This window comes from Salvelinus sp. IW2-2015, linkage group LG15 (assembly GCF_002910315.2).
Source record: "Salvelinus sp. IW2-2015 linkage group LG15, ASM291031v2, whole genome shotgun sequence".
In the NCBI taxonomy this organism is placed as follows: Eukaryota; Metazoa; Chordata; class Actinopteri; order Salmoniformes; family Salmonidae; genus Salvelinus; species Salvelinus sp. IW2-2015.
Genome location: NC_036855.1, coordinates 35,363,293 through 35,389,119, shown reverse-complemented (window position 1 = coordinate 35,389,119; position 25,827 = coordinate 35,363,293). Strand labels below are relative to the sequence as shown.

General features: G+C 42.5%; 1 protein-coding gene across 1 annotated transcript in view; it reads right to left on the bottom strand.

Moving 5' to 3' along the window:
• Nucleotides 1-3,280: 3,280 nt before the first annotated feature.
• The window catches only part of LOC111973998 (F-box and leucine-rich repeat protein 17), a 358,763-nt gene continuing 336,216 nt past the window's right edge, over nucleotides 3,281-25,827 (bottom strand). Inside the window, 2 exon segments of the mRNA XM_024001485.2 lie at nucleotides 3,281-3,433; nucleotides 3,435-3,517. Of these exon segments, the coding sequence (XP_023857253.1) occupies nucleotides 3,382-3,433; nucleotides 3,435-3,517 (135 nt within the window). The 3' untranslated portion in view covers nucleotides 3,281-3,381.

The window sequence follows — 25,827 nt, the reverse complement described above, 5'->3', positions numbered from 1 at the left end:
GGAGGGCATGGAGGGCAGGGCATTAGTGCCACTGGGAAACAAGCAAGAACCAATTAGTTTCCTGAACAGGGTTTGTCTGATAAGAGGAGAAGAAATGAAGGATGTGCAAGAAGAAGAGGTGATATAAGGGAGAGGCGAGGCCAACAAGGCTCTTTTAGGAAATTAGCTTCTGAACTTCACTCACAGGGTAATTTGTAGACTTGGCCACACATTCTAAACAGCTTTCTACCCCAAGAACCACAATTGTGACAGACAGCCATGTAAATTCAAAAATGACATGAGCTACTTGACTAAGATTCAGATAATAATAGTAATTGTTTGAAGAATAAAACCACAAACATATTGCATCCTCATCTAAAATAATAAAAAATAAAATATATATATTTTTTTTAAACAACACATTTTTTAGCCAATCACAGATGATTTTGCAGCAGAACCAAAATAGCTGTCAACTCAGGCTGTCCGTTTGAATTAAGACAGGAAGCCGTCATCTCAGGGAGAGTTTTCCCTTCCCGTTTGACATTAGCTTCCCCCTTTCATCCTCTGACATGAAACAAACACCTTGAACAGCGAAAAGAACACTTGAAAGGGACAATATCCTCCTCTTGATCGTCAAAGATGGGGGACATATTGAATGACAGCTTTTAGCGCTTTGAGAACGTCACCAGCGCGGGGAAGCAAGCTGACGCCTCATCTCAGATGTGTGGCTGCTATGATGCTAACACAGTGCTGACCTTGAAATCACAAGTTTCCCTGCAATGAGACAGAGACTGGTTGATTCAGATATGAGCGAACTGCTGAATATTCACAGCATTAAGGTGTCACTCTCTGAGGAATGAATCTAGTACAGCTACTAGGCCTTGGCATGCAACTGTATATATTAACAGAGTGGATAGTTCCAGGATTTGAAAATCTACTTGGGTTTATGCTTTATTTTATAGTCCGATTTGATGCTGAGGAGGAGAACACTTCATGTGGCATGAGTTAAAGATTCATTTCAAATTTCACTTAATGGTTCTTTCTTCGATCAAGCAGAGAGCAAAAATATGACAGATACAAGAGACAAAAAGAGAGAGAGAAAGAGAGAGYGCTTTAAGTAGTAGTGTTTTATTCATCTGTATGTAAATCCAGTCGTCTACTGATTGCTTTAACAAATCAGGGATCAAGAGTGCCAACATCAAGCAGAGAAAAAGAAAGTTAATGTTGAGATTACAAAAAATAAAAAATAAAAAATGGTGAGAGAACGAGGACTCGATCTGAGGTCAACAAGTCCTGACAAGGGATGTGTTCCTAATTGTCTCTAATCTCTATGTTTCTGTAAAAATATTACAGTGCTACTTCATATCCTAAGTTCAGAAAACTACTAGTGTATACAGTCGAGTGACGGCATCTAAAAAAAATGATTCCAGTTGGTTATCACCATAGAAAAATACCCTGGTTATTTGCTTAATGAACATACCATTGACAGATGAGGAACAGATGAGGAACGAGAGGGAGAGAGAGCGAGAGAGCTCACCTATTATTTCCATAAAGGGCATGATTATACGTTCTGAGCCAGTATCTTAGATCCTATTGCTAACAAAGATATACTGTAAATGCATGGCTACACAACTAATACTGAAAATATATGCTCAAACAAAACCAATATTGGGCTAAGTATAATCCTATAGTAGAGTATACATACTGTGGAAATCACTAAATTCTCATACAGCCGAGCACAATCCCAAACCATTGATTATTACACCATACTAATGGTACAGTATACAACATCATCTTCAACTGAGAGAAAGAGAAAAAACGATATCAGAGAAAGACATTACAAGTTCTGACCCATCTACGGTCATTTTTTCTTACCTTTTTTTTTTTGACATTAAGAACAACTACAGACATCTTCAAGACAATGTTTCTGTCAGAAGAGTTGAAGTATTGAACCTTTCCTCAGCCAGGTAAGTCATTGAGAAACAAATAGCATTTTACAATGATGACTTTAAAGTGTAAGTTTCCATCAGTGAAAGTAGAGAGTTTCTCTGATTTACTCGTGTTCAGTGCTGAGAAACTACTCCTTGGGAACGTGCTGAGCCGTTCTGGATAGGCTGACTTTGCCCCTGACCACTGGTCCAGAGTCAGACATTGATTCATCTCCCTGATGGTTAAGGTTGGGATAAGGGGTAGGATCATCTGATCCTAGATCCGCGAAAGCAACTTCTATGTTGAGCCCACTGTGTACTGTGACAGTAACAATGATTAGGGATGGCATTCAATGAAACCTGAACTGCACAAACCAATATCCAACACTGCTCCTGTGCCACACAAATGTCCATCAACTGTGTGAATGACATTTACTGGATGAAACAAGAACATATTAAGATTTGGAATGAAAATATACACTTTTAGTGAGCTGGAACAATATTTCCTTGCAGTTCTCCCGTGCAGCTGGGTTGAATCGCTCAACTGTACCATTTTATCAGGGAGCTCATAGCTATGGCCCATCAGATGGAGCTTAGTTCCATATTGGGAACCTCATTTTAGGTCGGGAGTTTACCCTGCCCATTTGAGCTCACCAGGAAAAAACGAGCCTATATCTTGGACCTGGAGTTTTTCCTGAACGGGTCACACGGTCAGAGAACCCTCAGGTCCTTAGAAACACGACACACGTATGAACATCCAACAGAAAAGGTAGAAACACGACACACGTATGAAACAACATTGACTTCACAGTGATCAAAACATGTAGCCCTAATGGTCAACGAGACCAGAGTATAATGTTTTTAACATGTTTCGAACAATGTTTCCTTGTTTTCAGTTGCTTCTCCATAACCTCAATTCTGCTATTGCATCCAGACTGAAGTTAGGGGGAAATGTAAGGCTCACAAAACTGCCAGCACAGCGAAAGTCAACCCTCAAACGACACCCTATCACCATGTACTGTAGCACTAGTTTTGACTACAGCCACATAGGGCTCTGGTCAAAAGAAGTGCACTATGGGCAATAKAGTTCTTTGATACACAAGCCTAAGACAGAGGTATACAGTGATGTACAGTATGATTTGTGTATGACTTATGACTGAACTACAATGGAATCCAAAAAAGGTCCAGAGATAAAATAAAAAAATACATCTACAAAAATAAAAACAACCCAAAACTACAGACATCTTTCCAGAAGGTGAAAATGTGGATCAACCGGTTTGTTTAAATGAACGAGTGTGAAGGTATTACTGAGTGTTTGTAGTAGTATGTTTGAAGTAAACATGATTGGCCATGTGGTGCGTTTTCACTTTGACTGTGCACACGCCTATGTCAGTTGGTGTGTGCCAATGTATACGCATGCGTGTGTGTGTGTGTGTGGTGGGTGTGGGGGGGGGGGGGGGGGCTACAGCAGTGGCTATGAGGCGTTGGATGTGTTGGGGCTCCAGCCCATCTGATAGGCTTCTCCAGGTTCTCTTGCAGTCCTGCATCACCGTACTGAACACGATGTGAGGGTACTGAACCACCAGCCTCTCCACAGTCTCCTCGTTCACCTGCAAACACAACAGCAGAATACAAGACGCATTAAAGGCACAGTATGTTACTTTTTGTAGTAAGACGTCTGGTTATATTATCGACGACTGAGGTGGCAGAGGACTAGACGCCATGATTCGCGTTAAATCAAACAACATTTGTCTGTTCTCTTACGGTTGAGCCTTGATTGCCAAGGAGGCAGTTGTGGCCTGACAGCCCAGTCTACCTGAGGCTTTAGTGTCTGGTGGTTAAGCAGCAGTGCATATCTGTCTAAATGATCTCATGAGAGAACCAGAGGACGAGGAGAGAGAGAAAGAAAATAAGAGTTCTCAGATAGAGAGAGAGACAGGGAGAGAGKCAAAGAGAGTTCCCAGAGAGAGACAGACTGAAAGAGAGTGGGCGTAGAGACGGAAGACAAGCGTCTTCTTCTAATTAGTCCTCTTCATGCTCTAAAGGACAAGGGAATAACAAGTAGTCAAGCACCTTCCCAGCGGTTCCATCATGCAGGGTGTCACAGCTAGGCTGAGCCAGGCTGACAGTGAGCAGGCCTAGGAGGGCTCAGGAGACCACAGGGGTGAAGGATGTTAACCGCAAACCACCCAGGCCAGAACCCACCCTGCTGGTGTCTCACTCTGGCATCAGGACACTGTCCAAAGGAAATATGTGTAAACACACACACACTTCCATGAGAAGAAATACGCACATGCACTCACACAAAACGTGCTTGCCTGGTCCGTAGCACTGCTGGTTTTCATCCTTCCCCTCTAATCAGGGTCTGATTCATACATGGGACACCAGGTGAGTGGAATCTCTGGACTGGATCATCAACGACATTCATAGGGTTGCCAAATTCYGGTGACTTTCCCAGAATTCCCAGGTATYCCAGAAATTCCGGTTGGAAGATTCCCGGAATCAGGAGGGAATAAGCCGAAATCCGGAATCCTCCAACCAGGATATCTGGAAAATTGATGGAAGCAACCCTAGACATTCATCAACCAACTATCAGAGAAAAAAGAAAACCAGCAGTGTGAAACTTGAAGACTCCCCACTGGTCGAGAAAAAGAATAGCAAAGGAAGAAGTGAAGATTCTGATGTGTTGTAGAGCAGGGGTTCTCAACCTTATTGCCACCAGGGCCCCCTTTATCACATCAGCAAAATRTCACTCCACCCCCTCCCTTTTTAATATTGTTTATTGAGATAATATCTACACCACCAAAACATAGATTTTGTTTCATTTGAGAGGCCTAGGAAAATGTTGATGATTCCCCGTAGTTTAACAAGACAAACGACACATTTTAGGTGGGCTATTAAATTACGATTATAATAAAAACAATAAATAAGGAAAATAAAGCCATGACCTTGATTTCCCCAAATGTTATTCTGCTACCAAATTTGACCAAGTTTTATTATTACAATAGAATTTATATGAACCCTCAATTTAAATATACAGTTGCAGTCAAAAGTTTGGACACACCTACTCATTCAAGGGTTTTTCTTTATTTGTACTATTTTCTACATTGTAGAATATAGTGAAGACATCAAAACTCTGAAATAACACATATGGAATCGTGTAGTAAACAAAAATAGCTTTGTACACGCTTGGCATTCTCTCAACCAGCTTTACCTGGAATGCTTTTCCAACGGTCTTGAAGGAGTTCCCACATATGCTGAGCACTTGTTGGCTGCTTTTCCTTCACTCTGCGGTCCAACAGCAGCCCAAATAGGTGTGTCCAAACTTTTGACTGGTACTGTACATATTCTCTTTTACAGAAGGTGAATAGATCAATTGATAGCAACAGAGTCACACATTTGGCTCTATTATAACAAACCTAACACAATGTTAAATATAAGTGCTGGTGGTAGCTCTATAGGTCCAGGGTTGCATCAGAAATAGTTTTGCTATTTTCACAGCTGTTATTAAAAGGGCTGTGTTCTGGTGAATAAAGTTGTATGTAGAGGGCTTGGCCACTCAAGGCATTCCATGGCTTAAAACCTCTTGACACTACAGGGGGTGCTGTTTCAACTTGGACATTTATCGTTCCCAAATTAAACTGCCTCGTACTCAATTCTTGCTCGTACAATATGCATATTATTATTACTATTGGATAGAAAACAATCTCTAGTTTCTAAAACCGTTTGAATTATGTCTGTGGAGTGACCAGAACTCTTTCTGCAGCAAATCCATGACAGGAACTGCGAAGGTCTGAAACGAGGCCTGTTCTCAGATCAGTTTAAAGCTCTGATAGTGTCCTATGGGTCGACATGAACTGCACCCGCCTTCCCCTGGATGTCAGTAACCAATGAGAAGTGAGAAGTGGAGTGTCTACGTAGTTCTCAGAGCTTATAAAAGGCTAAGGAACGAAGTGCGCTCTCTTTTCGTGTTCGTCATTGCGCAAAACAAGACCTCAAGATGGCATTATGAACGCTCAGTTATCGGCCTTAGCTATATCCGTTCTGTAATTTAATTCGATATAGGGTGTAGAAACATCATAACGAAGTATAAACGAGTTATATCAGTTATTTATTTGCTATTTTTTTTCTTTCGAATTTCCTTGTATTGCGGGGGGTTTGGGAATGTTGTGGGCACATAGCTATTGTTAGCTGCTAATCCGAAGTTGAAAGACGTTTTACAACCAAGCAACGATCTTTTGTTGACAAAGGACACCTTGCCCAAGATTCTGATGGAAGCTCGTCCAAAAGTAAGAACTATTTATGATGTTATTCCGTATTTATGTGGAAAAATGTAAACGCTATTGTGCCGCCGTTATTGCGGCACTAGTCTGGCTGTAACGGACACTGTATGTCTAGTAACGTTAATTTATAAAAAATCTAACTCGCGGTTGCATTAATAACTAATGCATCTTTCATTTGCTGTCCAACCTGTATTTTTTAGTCAATCTAAATCAAATCAAATCAAACCAAATCAAATGTTATTAGTCACATACACATGGTTAGCAGATGTAATCATGTGTAGCGAAATGCTTGTGCTTCTAGTTCCGACAATGCAGTAATAACCACAGTAATCTAACCTAACAATTCCACAACTACTACCTTACACAACACCACAAGTGTAAAGGGATAAAGAATATGTACATAAAGATATATGAATGAGTGGTGGTACAGAACGGCATGGCAGATGCAGTAGATGGTATAGAGTACGGTATATACATATGAGATGAGTACTGTAGGGTATTAGAACATTAAAGTGGCATAGTTTAAAGTGGCTAGTGGTACATGTATTGCATAAAGATGGCAAGATGCAGTAGATGATATAGAGTACAGTATATATACATATGAGATGGGTAATGTAGGGTATGTAAACATTGTATTAAGTGGCATTGCTTAAAGTGGCTAGTGGTACATTTTTACATAATTTCCATCAATTCCCATTTTTAAATGGGCTGGAGTTGAGTCAGTATGTTTGCAGCGGCCGCTAAAAGTTAGTGGTGGCTGTTAACAGTCTGATGGCCTTGAGATAGAAGCTGTTTTTCAGTCTCTCGGTCCCTGCTTGATGCACCTGTACTGACTCCTCGCCTTCTGGATGAATGCGGGGTGAACAGGCAGTGGCTTGGGTGGTTGTTGTCCTTGATGATCTTTATGGCCTTCCGTGACATCGGGTGGTGTAGGTGTCCTGGAGGCAGGTAGTTTGCCCCTGGTGATGCGTTCTGCAGACCTTACTACCCTCTGGAGAGCCTTACGGTTGGGGCGGAGCAGTTGCCGTACCAGGCGGTGATACAGCCCGACAGGATGCTCTCGATTGTGCATCTGTAGAAGTTTGTGAGTGCTTTTGGTGACAAGCCGAATTTCTTCAGCCTCCTGAGGTTGAAGAGGCGCTGCTGCGCCTTCTTCACAACCTGTTCTGTGTGGGTGGACCAATTCAGTTTGTCCGTGATGTGTACACCGAGGAACTTAAAAACTTTCCACCTTCTCCACACTGACCCGTCGATGTGGATAGGGGGTGCTCCCTCTGCTGTTTCCTGAAGTCCACAATCATTCCTTGTTTTGTTGACGTTGAGTGTGAGGTTATTTTCCTGACACCACACTCCGAGGGCCCTCACCTCCTCCCTGTAAGGCCGTCCGTCGTTGTTGTATCAAGCCTACCACTGTAGTGTCATCCGCAAACTTGATGATTGAGTTGGAGGCGTGCATGGCCACGCAGTCGTTGCGGGCAGTACAGGAGAGGGATCAGAACGCACCCTTGTGGGGCCCCAGTGTTGAGGATCAGCGGGGTGGAGATGTTGTTACCTACCCTCACACTGGGGGCGGCCCGTCAGGAAGTCCAGGGCCAGTTGCACAGGGCGGGGTGAGACCCAGGGTCTCGAGCTTGATGACGAGTTTGGAGGGTACTATGGTGTTAAATGCTGAGCTGTAATCGATGAACGCATCTCACCTGGGTATTCCTCTGTCCAGATGGGTTAGGGCAGTGTGCAGTGTGGTTGCGATTGCGTCGTCTGTGGACCTATTGGGTCGGTAAGCAAATTGGAGTGGGTCTAGGGTGTCCGGTAGGTGTGAGTGATATGGTCCTTGACTAGTCTCTCAAAGCACTTCATGATGACGGAAGTGAGTGCTACGGCGGCGGTAGTCGTTTAGCTCAGTTACCTTAGCTTCTTTGGGAACAGAACAATGGTGGCCCTCTTGAAGCATGTGGGAACAGCAGACTGGGATAAGGATGATTGAATTTGTCCGTAAACACACCAGCCAGCTGGTCTGCGCATGCTCTGAGGACGCGGCTGGGAATGCCGTCTGGGCCTGCAGCCTTGCGAGGGTTAACACGTTTAAATGTTTACTCACCTCGGCTGCAGTGAAGGAGAGCCCGCAGGTTTGTTAGGGGCCGTGTCAGTGGCACTGTATGTCCTCAAAGCGGGCAAAAAGTTGTTTAGCCTGTCTGGGCAAGACATCCTGGTCCGCGACGGGGCTGGTTTCTTTTTGTAGTCCGTGATTGACTGTAGACCCTGCCAATACCTCTTGTGTCTGAGCTGTTGAATTGCGACTCGATTTTGTCTCTGTACTGAGACTTAGCCTGTTTGATTGCCTTGCGGAGAGAATAGCTACACTGTTTGTATTCGGTCATGCTTCCGGTCACCTTGCCCTGGTAAAAGCAGTGGTTCGCGCTTTCAGTTTCACGCGAATGCTGCCGTCAATCCACGGTTTCTGGTTTGGGAATGTTTTTATCGTTGCTGTGGGTACGACATCGTCAATGCACTTCCTAATGAACTCGCTCACCGAATCAGCATATTCGTCAATATTGTTGTTGGACGCGATGCGGAACATATTCCAATCCGCGTGATCGAAGCAGTCTTGAAGCGTGGATTCAGATTGGGTCGGACCAGCGTTGAACAGACCTGAGCGCGGGAGCTTGTTGTTTGAGTTTCTGTTTGTAGGCTGGAATCAACAAAATGGAGTCGTGGTCAGACTTTTCCGAAAGGGGGGCGGGGGAGGGCCTTATAAGCGTCGCGGAAATTAGTATAACAATGGTCTAGGGTTTTTCCAGCCCTGGTAGCACAATCGATATGCTGATAGAATTTAGGGAGTTTTGTTTTTAGATTAGCCTTGTTTAAAATTCCCAGCTACGATGAATGCAGCCTCAGGGTGTGTGGTTTCCAGTTTACAAAGAGTCAGATAAAGTTCGTTCAGGGCCATCGATGTGTCTGCTTGGGGGGAATATATACGGCTGTGATTATGATTGAAGAGAATTCCCTTGGTAGATAATGCGGTCGACATTTGATTGTGAGGAGTTCTAGATCAGGTGAACAGAATGACTTGAGTTCCTGTGTGTTGTTATGATGATCACACCACTTCTCGTTAATCATAAGGCATACCCCCCCGCCCCTCTTCTTACCGGAAAGATGTTTGTTTCTGTCGGCGCGATGCATGAAGAAACCAGCTGGCTGCACCGACTCCGTTAGCGTCCCTTGAGTTAGCCATGTTTCCGTGAAGCAGAGCACGTTGCAATCCCTGATGTCTCTCTGGAATGCTACCCGTGCTCGGATTTCATCAACCTTATTGTCAAGAGACTGGACATTGGCGAGTAGTATGCTAGGAGTGGAGCGCAGTGTGCCCGTCTCCGAAGCCTGACCACGAGACCGCCTCGTTTGCCCCTTTTTCGGCGTCGCCACAGGGTCGCCGGCTGGGATCAGATCCATTGTATTGGGTGGAAGGCAAAACACTGGATCCGTTCTGGGAAAGTCATATTCCTGGTAGGAACGATGATGAGTTGACGTTAATCGTTATTCAGTAGTTCCTCCCGACTGTATGTAATGAAACCTAAGATTACCTGGGTACCGATGTAAGAAATAACACGTAAAAAAACAAAATACTGCATATTTTTCCAAGGAACGCGAAGCGAGGCGGCCATCTCTTTTCGGCGCCGGAAGTATAAACTATCTAATCGATAAATAATCGTAAACTTAGGTGCCTTTCCAAGATGGCGCCGCCAGAATGCAGACCTGTTGCCACTCATCACATTGTATAAGCACGATTTGTGCTGCTAAATATGCACATTTTCGAACAAAACCTATATGCATTGTGTAATATGATGTTACAGGACTGTCATCTGAAGAAGTATATCAAGGTTAGTCAAAAATTATATATCTTTTGCTGTATTGTTACGATCGAACCTGTGCTGCTGGTAAATTGCTTGTGTTTCTGGCTATTGTGCTAAGCTAATATAATGCTATATTGTGTTTTCGCTGTAAAACACTTAAAAAATCTGACATATTGGCTGGATTCACAAGATGTTGGGCTTTCATTTGCTGTACGCTGCTGTATTTTCAGAAATGTTTAAGATGAGTAATTAGGTATTTGACGTTGGTCTCTGTAATTATTCTGGCAGCTTCGGCACTATTTCAGATTGCAGCTGCAATGTAGAACTGTGAATTATACCTGAAATATGCACATTTTCTAAAAAAACATATGCTATACATAAATATGTTATCAGACTGTCATCTTATGAAGTTGTTTCTTGGTAGTGGCTATTTATATCTTTATTTGGTCGAATTAGTGATGGCTACTGAGGAGTAAAAAACTGGTGGAGTAAAAAAAGTGGTGTCTTTGCTAACGTGGTTAGCTAATAGATTTACTATTGTGTCTTCCCTGTAAAACATTTTAAAAATCAGAAATGATGGCTGGAGTTCACAAGATGTGTATCTTTCATACTGGTGTCTTGGACTTGTGATTTAATGATATTTAGATGCTAGTATTTACTTGTGACGCTATGCTAGGCTATGCTAGTCAGCTTTTTTACTGTGGGGGGTGCTCCCGGATCCGGGTTTGGGAGGAATTAGAGGTTAATACACATTCTGTAAGTTATTGACGGTCTTTGCRTTGTTGTCAACTCCAATTCGGTTGGGGGAAAATAATACTCTCATCCTAGTCCATTGTGGATTGATTTTACAGTTGATTAAATAGCATAGGCTACAATAACGAGTGATAGCAAAAAACATTCAGTGTTTACTCAATATGTTTGGAGTGTTGACAGTCAACATTGTTGTAATTCGCGTCAACGAGTAAAGGCCTTTTATGCAGCACACTTCTCCTCAAATAGAAAATACTAGGCTCCTGTAAATTGTATTGTATGTGTGAAGCACATACTCAATGAGAAAGATATAGCCTAGGCCTACCGTTGATATGACGTTATAGGACAGAAATATTTGAATAGCCTATGTTAGGAGGAGCAAGAGGCTGTCTTTGGAAATGGGGCTAGATACAAGCCAAATGGAGCACTGCAGGTAGGTCTATGTGAATTGTGAATAATGCACGCAAAAGTATGTCGGAAAAAGCCTCACGAGTAGACCATTTAAGTACCTTTTATGGATAGGCTAATGCACGGCCAGGATGAGAAAGACACCCGACGTATTTCTGTTGAATAAGCATCATTATAGTACGGTAAGGGTTTTTAATCAAATTAAATCAAACGAAACAGAAAACAAGAAATTGTTACAGGAAAATAACTTACATGTTTCTAAATGTCACTGGATTGTCATCTTTTTTTATACGTTTATTTTTATTTTTACACACATCCAAAATAATAACAGGAGCGGACTAAAATAACGTATTAACCTACATAGATAAAAASCGGATGTCCGCTCACTGTTTTGATGCTGCGCAAAACTTGATCATTCAATAAAGCTTTGGTGACAAAGATTCAAATTAACCAAATKAACCAAAATACGAGGTTTACGGGCACAAAAGGCACATCTATCTTGTTTCATGTGCATAATAGGCACTAAGCGTCACCGCTGGATAGGCTGCACTTCCGCTGTCAAAAYCCGTGCCATAACCAACCGAGTTACATTGAAGACCAGATTTCGGTTGGTCTTAAATTTCCCCACCAGCGCATACTGAAATTGGCACTTCGGCGCATGTTTTTAAGGACACACCTCAGATATTGCCTCCCCTCCCACCTCAGCGCAAGCGAGTTTATAAAACAGGTGAATTACCAATCCCGGCASCAGGGTTTGAAAGCTCCCCACTGCCTTCATTTCGTTTGCCTATCCTGACGTGAAGTTTGTTCTATAGAATTTTTTGACTCTGATGTTTGCCACAGAAAGTATTTGACTCTAGCTACAAAATTAAGGAAATTAGAAGGGGGGCAGGATTTCGGCAAAGCCATTTTCTTGCCTGCTGAAATTCTCCCCCCTCCCCCCCCCTTCTAATTTCCTTAATTGTGGCTAGAGTCAAATACTTTCTATAGAACAAACTTCACGTCAGGATAGGCAACCTAAATTAATAATTCAGGTATGTGTGTTATATTAAACATAGGGGGAGTAAAATGTAGGCAAGCAATAAACATTTCAGAACAACTACTAGTCGAATGAGACATGGGAGAGATGGCGAATTTTGTCAAAGAGATTTATTTATAGACAAATACACTTGAAACAAATAGCCAAACCGAAAACTGCAGACATTACTAGTGCCTCCCACGCGATCAAACCAACATAAAAAAATAAAATGAAACTCAGCCAAACGTGATCAGAAATCTCAACTAGCAAGCAAGTTGCAGCAATGAAGAATTGAAGGGGGGGGAGGAATTCTGGCAGGGGGGAGCTTTTCGGCACAACACCGGCTTTACCAGGTCGAAATTGCAAACAACTACCCTGGCTTAACGGCAGTCGAAAATAGAACCCATTGTATAAGATTACTTCTCAAGCAAAGTCCGATTTCCTTGACTCCTCGAATTTAGAAGGTCGTAGCTCAGCTTTTGAACGACAGARACAAGCCAAAGATATCCATGTATCAGAGATACGTCTTTGTTGGGCACTTTACCCCTTTGTTTTTTAGCCTAAAGCATTGTGGATTTATGCGTCGTTATAGATCGGTATATACAATCATGAATTCGTAATTTTTTTTAAATGACCCCTTAAATAAAGGAAGGTCCCGTGCCCTCCCCAGGTGACCCCTAGGTTGGGWACGCCTGTTGTAGAGGCTCATTAGAGAACTAAATGACAAGCCTTTGATTGCTTTGATAACATATTATGTACGCTATATTGTACTGAGGAGAATAGAACGATTCCCCCACCAAACTCGTTAATCAGGCCTTAATTACAATTACGAGGGATCTAAAAAATGGGCCTGTCAATGTGATGGGAGGCCATTACCTTCATTAATGCTAATTTAGTGCAGCGCTGTGTGCAGCGTAAACACGCTTGACACAAAATGGCTCCCAATCAAAGCGCTGAATCATCCGCTAATTGCTAGTTGCTGCAACAATAAAACTATTTAAGCCGTAACACTACCACTGTTTGATGTGTGTGTGTGAAAGTATTTCAATGACCTGTGTTGTTCTGTTCAGATGATTGGTTTGTTTTGGTCTTGTTCTTTTATGCCTGTTCTGTCTTTTTGACTGTTTTTCCCTGTTAGTCAGAACCAATTAATACACATTGGAAAAAATTGAAAGGAAATAAGTTAACTCAGGATATTTATTTAGATTTATTCCGTTTGTGAGAAGTTTGAGTCAAAAACTTTTTGAATTTTTACAAATGCCATATAAAGGCTTATTTCCATGGGAGGTTTTGARATCCTGCCACAGATGATGTGGACATTACCTTTATATAGCAAAGAATGTATAAAGGTAAAACATTGTTATTAAATAATGAATATACCTGATCTGATGCACTAAAAACCAATACAATTACAAGTTCAAAAACAAAGGGAGAAGGATAAAGCAAAGTGATGCATGAAATATGAATTACTGGATCATTACAATCTTAGAGGATTTATGCCTGTCTTTTTTCAAAATAAATAAATCCAATCCCCTGTACCATCCTGAGTTCTTCACTGTCCCTTATAAAACAAAGCCGTGCCCTTTCCAAGACATGATGACATCACCACACCTGCTTGGTATTTACAACCATCACACACACACACACACACACACACACACACACACACACACACACACACACACACACACACACACACACACTTTGTATTGTGAGCCAGAGTCTATGTAAAGACATGAAGGTCACTACTCAGCGCTTTGTGTCTGGGGGTGTTTTCACCAAACCCTGATGTACTATTCTGAAAGAGACCCATATGAAACTGTAGAGCCATAATATGATAGAGAATATCGCAACAGGCTGGTGCTTTTCATCTTACACACAGATCTGAGATGGCAGCCACACATATCTGRAGCCAGGCCTATACTTAGGATATTTTCCCCCAGTTTAACTTCAAAGATGCAGTTCCTGTGGATCTGAGGGGATCCTAATGTTGTCTGACATGACAAAGTGCTGTTGTCAGAGAGACAGAGAAAGAGAGAGAGACCGAGAGAGAGACCAAGAGAGAGAGACCGAGAGAGAGAGAAAGAGAGCGAGAACGAGGCATACACAGACACACACAGAAGGAGGACAAAGACAATCCTTTCCAATACCCTATTAAAACCCCCCTCTTTCATTTGGACAAAACAGATACAACTCTTAAATCAGTAACAGAAACTCAAGTGAAAACGTAGAGTGAAAACATTGGGTAAATCATTTCCATTTCAAGAAAAGACTAGGTTCTGTAAAATGAAGTCTAATCTCTTTTCCTGAATGAGTGTTCCTCAGACACCATGTCCCATCTATCTGTGATTTAGAGCTCAATAGTGTCTGTGTATCGACAACTGTTCCTTGGCGTTGCACTTCAGCCATCGTTCAGGCTAGCAGTGACTGGCCRGTAGTAAAGGTGACCTTTCAGAGAGTGCTGCCTTGCTGCTCTCCCTTTTACTGCCAGGGGTTTTAAGAGCCACTCTCACATGCAAATGTATTCCATCACCATGTAAAATATACATTTACCGCCTGCACCGGGCCTTTCGTGAGTAACCACGTCACTAAAACACCTCGTAAAGATGACAAACGCTGGCGTGGTGCACGGTGGCACCGTGACGTCCATGGGGAAAAGGGGCTCGTAAATCGATAATCAGATACACAAGCAAAAGATGCATATCAGGGGACAAGGACAATGAGCAGCCTGGTTGCCAGTCTTTTCCCCCAAATGTTGTTGTTGTTATTGTTGTCATKAGTGGGCTAAAGCAGACACAGACCTGGCAACATGGAGTGATCCTGAGTCTAAGGGAAAATATGAGAAACAAGGAAAGGAGAAAATTAATACCTGGCATATGTTCTCTGGGACTCAATTTAAACAGAGAGAACATGGAACTCATGTTCCCAGATACAAGTTTTAAAATACAAAACCACCTCAGTGCAGTAAAACAGGTCAGATATCCAGAAGGAGAATTTAGATGAAGGTGAAATGGAGTTGAATTGACCCAAATGTGCACTCAATCAGAGATGGACTACAACTCAAAACATCTTTCCATTTGTACTGTTCATTATGCCCTCTCTCTAAACATCAAAAGAGACAAACACAGCCRACACCAAAGCCTCTTTCCACTCCCATCCACAGAGTGCATCACTCACCCACTAAATACATTTGGGGGACAATGTTTCAAAGGGCAGTTTAAGCAGCTGAGGAATGCTGTGCCTCAGATATCTCAGTAAAAGCAAGTTTAATAAACAGGCTGAATTTATAGTGGCCCTAAAAGTGCCTGCAGGAAAAGCTGCAGTTGTAAAGTTCCTAAACGAGTGACTGGACGGACAGCGGATACTTCTCTGGCTCTGATAAGAGCTCYGAGGAGAGGGGAGGAGGAAGGAGGGAGGAAAAAGGAGAGGAGAACAGGGCGGAAGGCAACGAGTGTGAACAGAACAGACATGGTTGCGAATGGCACATAATGGGGGCATATCATGCGATGAAAAAGACTGGGTATGTCGAATGCAGATTGTCTTCATACRGTGCCTTCAGAAAGTATTCACACCCCTTGACTTTTTCCACATTTTGTGTTGTGTTACAGCCTGAATTGAAAATTGATTCAATTGAGATGCGTCACTGGCCTACACACAATACCCCATAATGTAAAAGTGGAATTATGTTTGAAGAAATGTTTACAAATGAATAAGAAATTAAAAGCTGGAATCTCTTGAGTCAATAAGCATTTAAACCCTTTGTTATGGCAAGCCTAAATAAGTTCAGGAGTAAACATTTGCTTAACAAGAAAATCTATGGCAAGACGTTAACATGGTTGTCTAGCAATGATTAACAACCAACTTGACAGAGCTTGAAAAAAAAAGAGAAAATGTGCAAAGCTCTTACAAACGTACCCAGAAAGACTCACAGCTAAAATCGCTGCCAAAAGTGATTCAAAGATATATTGACTCGGGTGTGAAWTCTTTACGTAAATTAGATATTTCTGTATTTTATTTTSAACACATTTCCTAAAAACACGTTTCTACTTTGTCATGATTGGGTATTGTGTGTAGATGGATGAGACATTCTTTTTAAAATTCAGGCTGTAACACTACAAAAGTGGATTAATAAGGGTATGAATACTTTCTGAAGGGACTGCAATTCTTAGCAGCTGGTACCTAAAGAGAAACCAGTCCAGGTCTGGTTCTCGTTACCAGATTACATCCTGAGCAATGACTCACTGAATCTCTCTACACTACACACACACACACAACACACATCACACCACCAAAACACCACACACACACACACACACACACACCTATACAGCATCAGAGCGAGCGGCAGCCTCAGTGCCAGAGACAGAGGTAAAGCTCTGTGGGTCAGCACGGGGTTGGATCAGCTATGTTAGTAAACCCTCCACTCCATCATGTGTGACAAACAGAACATGGGGAATGTGTTCAGGGCAACCCCAATTTCTCCCAGCATGCCTGGATTTTTTTTTATCTACACAGGGAAGGAGGCATTTCCTGACCCCAGACGGCAGAGACTGGCCCAGAGAAATAGATGGCTTTAACATCACTGAACACTACAAAAAAAAAATCCTCTTTTAGTTTTATATATTCAGGAGTCAAACACCACAYGCACACACACTCCTAGAGAAGATAGTGAATTGGTAAATAAATGGTCAACTCACCTAAATGGTCAACTAACTTAAAATAGAACATTATAATAGAATAACAGCTTTAGTGTTTACAATACAGGAAACGCTCCCTTCAACCTCAACGCACACACTGGAAAAGCACTGGGAAACATGCAGGGGATTTCCCCTAATCATAAGTAATATCACGTAAATCAAACTACTTGTGTAAAATAAGTTCTGGTCCTGTCATTAAGTCATTTGTCATATGTTGTGCTCAGGCGTAATAAGACTAAGTCGGGATTGTATGTACTATCCCCATRCTATTACTGGAGCTCAGTGATTTATACTGAACAAAAATGTAAAAGCAACACGCAACAATTTCAAAGATTTTACTGAGTTACAGACCATATAAGGAAATCAGTCAATTGAAATAAATGAATTAGGCCCTAATCTATGGATTTCACGTGACTGGGAATACAGATATGCATCTGCTGGTCACGGATACAAAAAAATACAAAAAATAATGGGCCTCGGGATCTCGTCACGGTATCCCCGTGCATTTTAAATTGCCATCGATAACATGCAATTAGGTTCGATGTTCTTAGCTTACGCCTGCCTATACCATAACCCCACAACATTTAAGAGAAATAMGTTTTTTTTTGTGCGTATAGAACAATTTCTGGGATCTTTTCTTTCAGCTCATGAAACATGGGACCAACACTTTACACGCTGCGTTTACATTTTTTGTGCAGTGTAGATTATAAGATCTGGCAACAACAAGACAACGATGACAGTCTACATACACTGGTTGTGACCGGCCATCAAATCAGCCTTCAATCATCATAGACTGTTCACATTGGAAGATGTTCAAAGATGTACTGTACTTTTGGCCCTAAATAACAGATGTATCTAATGAAGTATCTATCTATCYAGAAGATACATGAAGATGTGCATTGGAGAAAAGGGGGAAAAACTGTCCTTTCATCAAAAGGGACAGTAGTCACATTGGTATTCTAAACATGTCACAGCTCTTGAAACTCCTTTCTGATCCAGCTCTGTAGAGCCAGTGTACATTGGTTTTCCACATAGACTAGTATGGGTCAGAGTAAGGCAAACTAAAAGACCTGTGGAGACTGTGTACGCTTTCACTTCATGTGAAGTGAAGTACTGTACTGTACAGTACAGTACTGTACTGTACAGCACACACACACACACACACACACACACACACACACACACACACACACACACACACACACACAACACACACACAACACACCACCACACCAACACACACACACCCCACCCACCCCCCATGGACGCACAAATCTCCGGAAGCAAGCAGGAACAGATTCCAGAGCAGCTTACTGGAGTCCGAGACATGAGGAATTCCATAAGGAAAGTGACAACAGGGCTATTGTTTGGGGTTACAGTAGCCCAGAAAATGGCCCTTTAACTGCCCCTGGAATCAACACAAGGACACCCTGACCCTGTCCCTTTAAAGGGACAACGTATTCTGAGATCTGTGACTGGCAAATTAGGGATCAGTCTTGGTTAAGTAAAGCACTACATTCTCTCGGTACACATCTCATGTGGTTCTGTACCTCCTCTGACTGGAGGGTAAATGCTGCAGGATGGAGGAGGAGAAGAGGAGAAAAAAGGGGGATGAGGAGGATTTTATCAAACGGAATAAAAATAAATTGAGCAGAATCCAAAACTTACACAACCTTGCTTGGTCTTGACTAGAAATGAAAGAGAGAGAGAGAGAGAAGGAAAGAGAGCGAGAGAGTTATAGGGAGAGCGAGAGACAGAGAGAGAGAGAAAAGAGAGTGAAAGAGAGAGATGGAGAGAGTGAAAGGAGAGAGAGCGACAGAGAGACAGAGAGAGACAGAGACAGAGAGAGACAGAGACAGAGAGAGACAGAGACAGAGAGAGACAGAGAGAGAGACACAGAGAGAGAGACAGAGAGACACAGAGAGAGAGACAGAGAGACAGAGACAGAGAGACAGAGAGACAGAGACAGAGACAGAGAGAGAGAGAGAGAGAGAGAGAAGAGAGAGAAGAGAGTGAAAGAGAGCGCTAGCGCGAGAGACCTAAAAGAGCATACACCAGTGTGTGTGTCTGCCTCCATACTTTCTCATTGAAGGGCACAGCTGAGATCCTTTCACATCGTTAGTGGACTCTCTCCGTCTTTCACTCTTCTACCCTCTACCTCACTCTTGCTTTCTCCGCCACTTTCTCTCGCTCCTGCCCTTTAAAAGTGAGATGAAGAGATGATGAGGAGGGGGGGGGGGGGGGGGGGGGGGGGGGGGGGGGGGGGGTTCAGTTAAGACCGCGCGATCAATAGCCCATCCACACGGCGGCATGAGATTTAAGATTACACCACTGACCACACACGGCAAATGACTCCATCACTTGGTGAACTTTGACCTTCAAGCCTAACCAAAGAGGAAAAGAGAGAACCAAGGCAGGGGGAAAGACGGAAGGAATGACAAGTCAATGTAATGATATCTTACCGACTTAGCACTGATATTTTAGACCTTAGAAAAATAAACATACAACTTTCAGGACATTAATATACTAGTGTACATTATAGGAAAAGGTCAAGTAGGAAGTGGTCATTCTTGAAAAGTCCTTTCATTTCCATTCACAAACATGGACCATGTCATGATTCTTACTTCCTTCAATCTGAACTTGAAACTCTGTATGTAATAACAAGAACTGGCCAATAGGCTTGCTAGACCTCAAAATCTCTTTTCTGAAAAACTTCTTGAAACTTTACACATAATTCATCCTTTTCTCCGAGCCCAGAGTCTAGTCCCTCAACAATTACTGTAGTGTTTGTGTCTGCAAATTGCTCTGAATATCTGTCTCTAGTCATAACAGAGGTATGCATCAGCCAAGCATCCATATTGATTATGATGCCTGTGGTTTTAACAAGGTCCATGTGGTCCCTCAATGGGGAGAACACCATGCATCGCTCTGTCCCCCTCTCCCTCTGTTGGCCATTAATATAACTCATTATGCTTGCGACCAGTGTTACTTGAGAGCAATGTCATTATTTTCCCGGTCCTGGTTCACGCTGATTCAGTGAGTTTGCCGTCGTTCTGTTTCAGCACCAGAGATATTTGTTTTCCCTCTAACTAAGGAGAGGAGAGGTACAGTAAGCTGTGTAAAAATATTCTAATAAAAACATTCCTATTAGGAACACATGGATGGGATCCCTCAGATGGTACATCAACAGTCTTGTGTGTGTTGGTTGGCTGTGAAATCACGGGCGCCTGTTTGATTTGATGGCTGGTCAAAGCAGTTGTGAATGTTATTGCTAAAGGAGACCGACTTTGCAACGTTGCAACAACAACAAAAAAGTCCATTAAACATTGTGTGTTACTCAACTGCAAAATACACAAGGGGCTGGGAAGCAGTTATGCGAAGGTCGACTCATAACCCGCAGTCCCCACGGTTATATCTGCGGGGCGGGCGGGTTTAGGGTCATAAAATAGTGTGGATGAAGGGCGGGTGGGTGGCAGGCGGGTTGAATAAAGAAATAACAAGGCATAAAACATTTGCAATTCATATCTATAGGCTACATTTAGGTTTTTCTTTCAATTCTATCTGGCTTTAGGGCTCCCGGGTGGCGCAGCGGTCTAAGGCACTGCATCTCAGTGCAAGAGGCGTCACTATAGTACCTGGTTCGAATCCAGGCCGTATCACATCCGGCCGTGATTGGGAGTCCCATAGGGCGGCACACAATTGGCCCAGCGTTGTCCGGGTTTGGCCGGGGTAGGCCGTCATTGTAAATAAGAATTTGTTCTTAACTGACTTGTCTAGTTAAATAAAAGGTTCAATAAAACATTTTTAATTCAAAATTGAGTGCGTAGCCTAAGCTTTAAGGCCTAACTGTAGTATCAAATACAGGCCAATTGCCAAATGCTTTTGGAAACTTGGGCAGAAAAGTTCACGTAGATCCAATGAGGCAAAAAGGACAATGTCAGAGTTGAATTAAATAGAGAGGCGCTATACAAATTTGACAGTCACAAGATGGAGACTTCAAAATGGCACGTCAAGGGAACTGTACTGTTCAGATGGGTTAAATGGAATAGTAGGCTAAATGAAATCTGGACACTGACTATAGGTCTAACCTCTCACATAGCCTAATATAATATTAACTCCTGTWGAATAAAGCATTTCTTATAGTAAAATTATACACTAAATGTACATTTTGATTCAGGAACAGGAGTGGAGAAATATAATTTCTTTCAGCATCKTGAGAGAATGAATGTACAGTTAGGGACCATCTGTAAAAGTGATATMTTGATTAGCATCATACAAGCTGATAGTATTTCAATCACATAAAACATGCATCCAAGCTGAACTGAAATCTTAATGAAATACATTTTGGGTCATTTTAACAGCTTTTAATTTCCCCAAAACTGGTAATTTTGATAAATGTACAAAAAATCTTCCCAGTTTCTTTTGTTTTGTTATTGCAATTTCTCTCTGGTCTCTAAACGTCTTTAAAAACATAAGATAAGTACATTCACACCAGTTGACTTTTTCCACATTTAAAATGTATTAAATTGAGATTTTGTGTCACTGGCCTACACACAATACCGTATAATGTCAAAGTGGAATTATGTTTGMAGAAATGTTTGCTAATTAATAAAAACTTTAAAGCTGAAATGTCTTGAGTCAATAAGTATTCAACCCATTTGCTATGGCAAGCCTAAACATTKGCTTAACAAGTCACATAATAAGATGCATGGACTCAGTGTGCAATAATAGTGTTTAACATGATTTTTGAATGACTACCTCATCTCTGTACCCCACACAATTATCTGCAAGGTCCCTCAGTCGGGCAGTGAATTTCAAACACTGAATCAACCACAAAGACAAGGGAGGTTTTCCAATGCCTCGCAAAGAAAGGCAGTTATTGGTAGATTGGTCAAAACAAAAAAAAAGCAGACATTGAATATCCCTTTGAGCACGGTGAAGTTATTAATTACACTTTGTATGGTGTATCAATACACCCAGTCACTACAAAGATACAGGCATCCTTCCTAACTCAGTTACCGGAGAGAAAGAMAACCTGCTCAGGGATTTCACCACGAGGCTAATGGTGTTTTTAAAACAGTTACAGAGTGTAATGACTGTGATAGGAGAAAACTGAGGGTGGATCAACAAGATTGTAGCTACTCCACAATACCAACATACATGACAGAGTGAAAAGCAGAAAACAACTATACCAAAACATGCATCCTGTTTGCAGGCACTAATGTAAAATGTACAAAAATGTGGCAAAGAAATTCACTTTATGTCCTTGGGGCAAATCCAACACAACACATTTTTTCCAGCATGGTGGTGGCTGCATCATGTTATGGGTATGCTTGTAATCTGCAAGGACTAGGGAGTATATTTTAGGATAAAACTAAACAGAATAGAGCTAAGCACAGGAAAAGTCCTAGAGGAAAACCTAGTTCAGTCTGCTTTCCAAAAGACATTGGGAGACAAATGCAACTTTCATTAGCAGAATACTCTAAAACACAAGGCCAAATATACACGAATTGCTTACCAAGACAACATAGAATGTTCCCAAGTGGCCTATTTACAGTTTTGACTTAAACCAGCTTGAAAATCTATGGCAAGACTTGAAAATGGCTGTCTAGCTGTGATCAACAACCAACTTGACAGAGCTTAAATAATWTTTCRAAGAATAATCCAGGTGTGCAAAATTCTTATAGACCCAGAAAGACTCACAGCTGTAATAGCTGCCAAATATGATCTAACATGTACTGACTCAGGTGTGTGAATACTTATGTAAATTAGATATCTAAATCTATTTATTAAGGCATTGTCCTTCAAGAAAAATCCAGCATGTTCAATTTTAGTAGATTAGTAAGACATAAATAGTGCTGGGGCAGAAATGCCATTCCAATGAGGACTGGCCATGTGAAGAGCCTGCTGTTCTGAGGAACATGCTCTGACATATGGGCTACTTGTGGCTAAAATGGATCTGTTTCTCTGAAGATAAAAGGAAGACACATCTCCAGTCTTTCAGCTCCCTACTTCAAAGCCTGGCAGGCAGACAGTTTAAAGATGACAAAATGAAATGATTTGATTATTTTGGGCAAGTTTGGATCAATAGCATTCTTTCTCTCCCTGTCAGGCCRTGGAGGTTTGGCCCTAAGGGCAGCGGGGTAATGAGTGGAGGCAGGCAGAACGCGCCATTCCCCAGACCCTAGGGGTGTTTAATCTCAATGCCCCATTCTAAACTGTGTTAACAGCAAATAGCACAAATTCCACTCAGGGACAGTAACTCCACACATCTATTTTATAGTACACATGCATACACACTCCACACAAGACATAAAGGGAGACAGACACAAAAGGGAGACAGAGACCGAMAGACAGACACATGCATAATACATTTTTACATCGTCGAAACTACAATTGTAAATTTGGATCACAATTTGAATCGACTTTTCAGTGGAAAAACAAGCGAGAACCTTCATTGTAGTTGAAGTCAAACCCCCCCACCCTCCCCCAGCTAAACCCAGATCCCAGCAAAGCAGAGCCATCACCAGTTCCCAGACTATAAAACCTATCCAGTGAGGAAGTGTGTTAATATACAAGTATAACGGTCGATCCTTCACATCCCCGGCACCATGGGCACCATATGGTCCCTGTTAACAGTCCTGTGAATTCTACACATTATGGGTTCTAGCACTGGTCCACATTGTGAGGCTATGGACACACACACACACGCATGCACACACACACACACACACGTTAACATTCCCCCACATTCTAACACTTCCAAACAAATCCACACGAGACCTGCCAAGGAAAAGCCGTGGCTAAGTCCTGCGCTCCCCACCCTCCGCGTGTCAAGGTTATCACACAAGTGTGTATTTGTGTAAAAGAGAYGGGGCCTGCATCCCAAATGGCACCCCATTTCCTATATAGTGCACTACTTTTGATCAGAGCCTTATAGGCCATGGTCAAAAGCAGTGCTCTATACAGGGTATAATAGGGTGCCATTTGGGATTGCGGCCCTCTGACACCTCTCTCTTTCCAGGGAGGGAGAGGAAACCAGTGAAGTGAACACAATCACATCCTCTCAATCAAACTGTAACCATGCACCATGTCCGCTATCAGCTGCACAGCTATGGATGACAACAAGCTAATAGGGGATAATGCTAATAGCTAACTGGGGGCAGAATCGGTGACTTGCACTATTCTCTCCCTAGAAACAAACTGGACTTCATTCGACGAAGACGAAAAAAACATGAYGAGCGAAGCCAACCAATCAGGAAGGAGCTCCCTGTACCCCATGTGGATCAATACAAACTAATCAAGATCATCCTGCAAACACATGTTTYGAGCCTTGCCAAATAAGAATCTTCATAAAAGAGAAATTCATCTTGCTCTCTCTCCAACCCTCATCTCTCAAGGGTAGACCAGAAGGCCTCCAAACTACACAATGAAAAGACCGTAATAAACTCATCCAGATGAGGACATGGCTCTCAACAGACCGGCTATATTTTATCCAGAGCTAATACAGTATAATACAATATCTGGAGCGCACTCCGAGAGCCCCGTGCCCAGCTGATCCTGAAGGACATGTCATATCAAACTGAATTGAGTCACCATGGCAGCGGGACAATATAAATGGCCCTGGCCCTAACTAAGCAGCCCAGAGCCTGTGTTTTACCAGGCTGATGTCTCTACTGCTATCACCACTGACCTCACACTGCTGTGAATGACTAGTCTTAGGGATAGAGGGATGAGAGAGATCAACATTTCTTGTGAGGAAATATCGTTTAGAGGCACTGCTCTTTTCTAAAGGGAGGGATACAGGAGAGATGGAGACATTTAGAGAGAGAGAGAGAGAAAGCCATCGACCGGTTAGAGAGAGAGAGAGAGCCATCACCGGTTGGAGAGAGAGAGAGAGCCATCACTAGTTAGAGAGAGAGAGAGAGATAGAGACATCACCAGTTAGAGAGAGAGCCATCACCAGTTAGAGAGGGATAGAGCCATCACCAGTTAGAGAGAGAGAGAGAGAGACTGGTGATGGGCTTTTCTCTTCTAACCTTGGTGATGGCTTCTCCCTCTCTCTCTAACGGTGATGCCTCTTACCTCTCTCTAACTGGTGATTGGTTCTCTCCCTCTCTCTCTTAATGGTGATGGCTTTCTCTCTTAACTGGGTGATGGCTCTCTCTCTCTCTTCTCTCCTTCTCTTAATGGTGATGGCTTCTCCTCCTCTCTCTCTAATGGTGATGGTTCCTCTCCTCCTTCTCCTAACTTGGTGATGGCTCTCTCCCTCTCGTCTCTAACTGGTGATGGCTCTCTCTCCCTCTCTTCCTCTACTGGCTGATGGCTTCTCTCCTCTCGTCTCTTAATGGTGATGGCTCCTTCTCTCTCTCTTAATGGTGATGGCTTCTTCTCTTGCTCTTACCTAACTGGTGATGGTTCTCTCCTTCTAATGTTGATGTGCTCTTCTCTCTCTAAACTTCGGTGATTGCCCTGCCTCTCCTTCTCTCTAACTGGTTGATGCTGCATCTCTTCTCTCTTTAACTGGTGCTGGTCTCTCTCCCTCTCTCTAAACTGGTGATGGCTCTCTTCTCTCTACTGGTGAATGGTCTCTCTCTCTTCTCTAACTTGTGATGGCTCTCCTCCTCTCTCTCTTCTAACTGGTGATGGCATCTCTCCTCTCCTCTCTCTCTAAACTGGTGATGCTCTCTCTCTTCTGCTCTCTCTCTTTAAATGGTTGATGGATCTTCTCCTCTTCTTACTGGTGATGGTCTCTCTCTTCTCTTCTAACTGGTTGATGGCTCTCCTCTCTCTCCTACTGGTATGCTCCCTTCTCTCTAAACCTGGTGATGGCTTATCTCCTCGGGCCTCTCTCTAACCTGGTGATGTGCTATCTCTCTCTCCTCTCTCTACTAGGTTGATGGCATTCTCTCT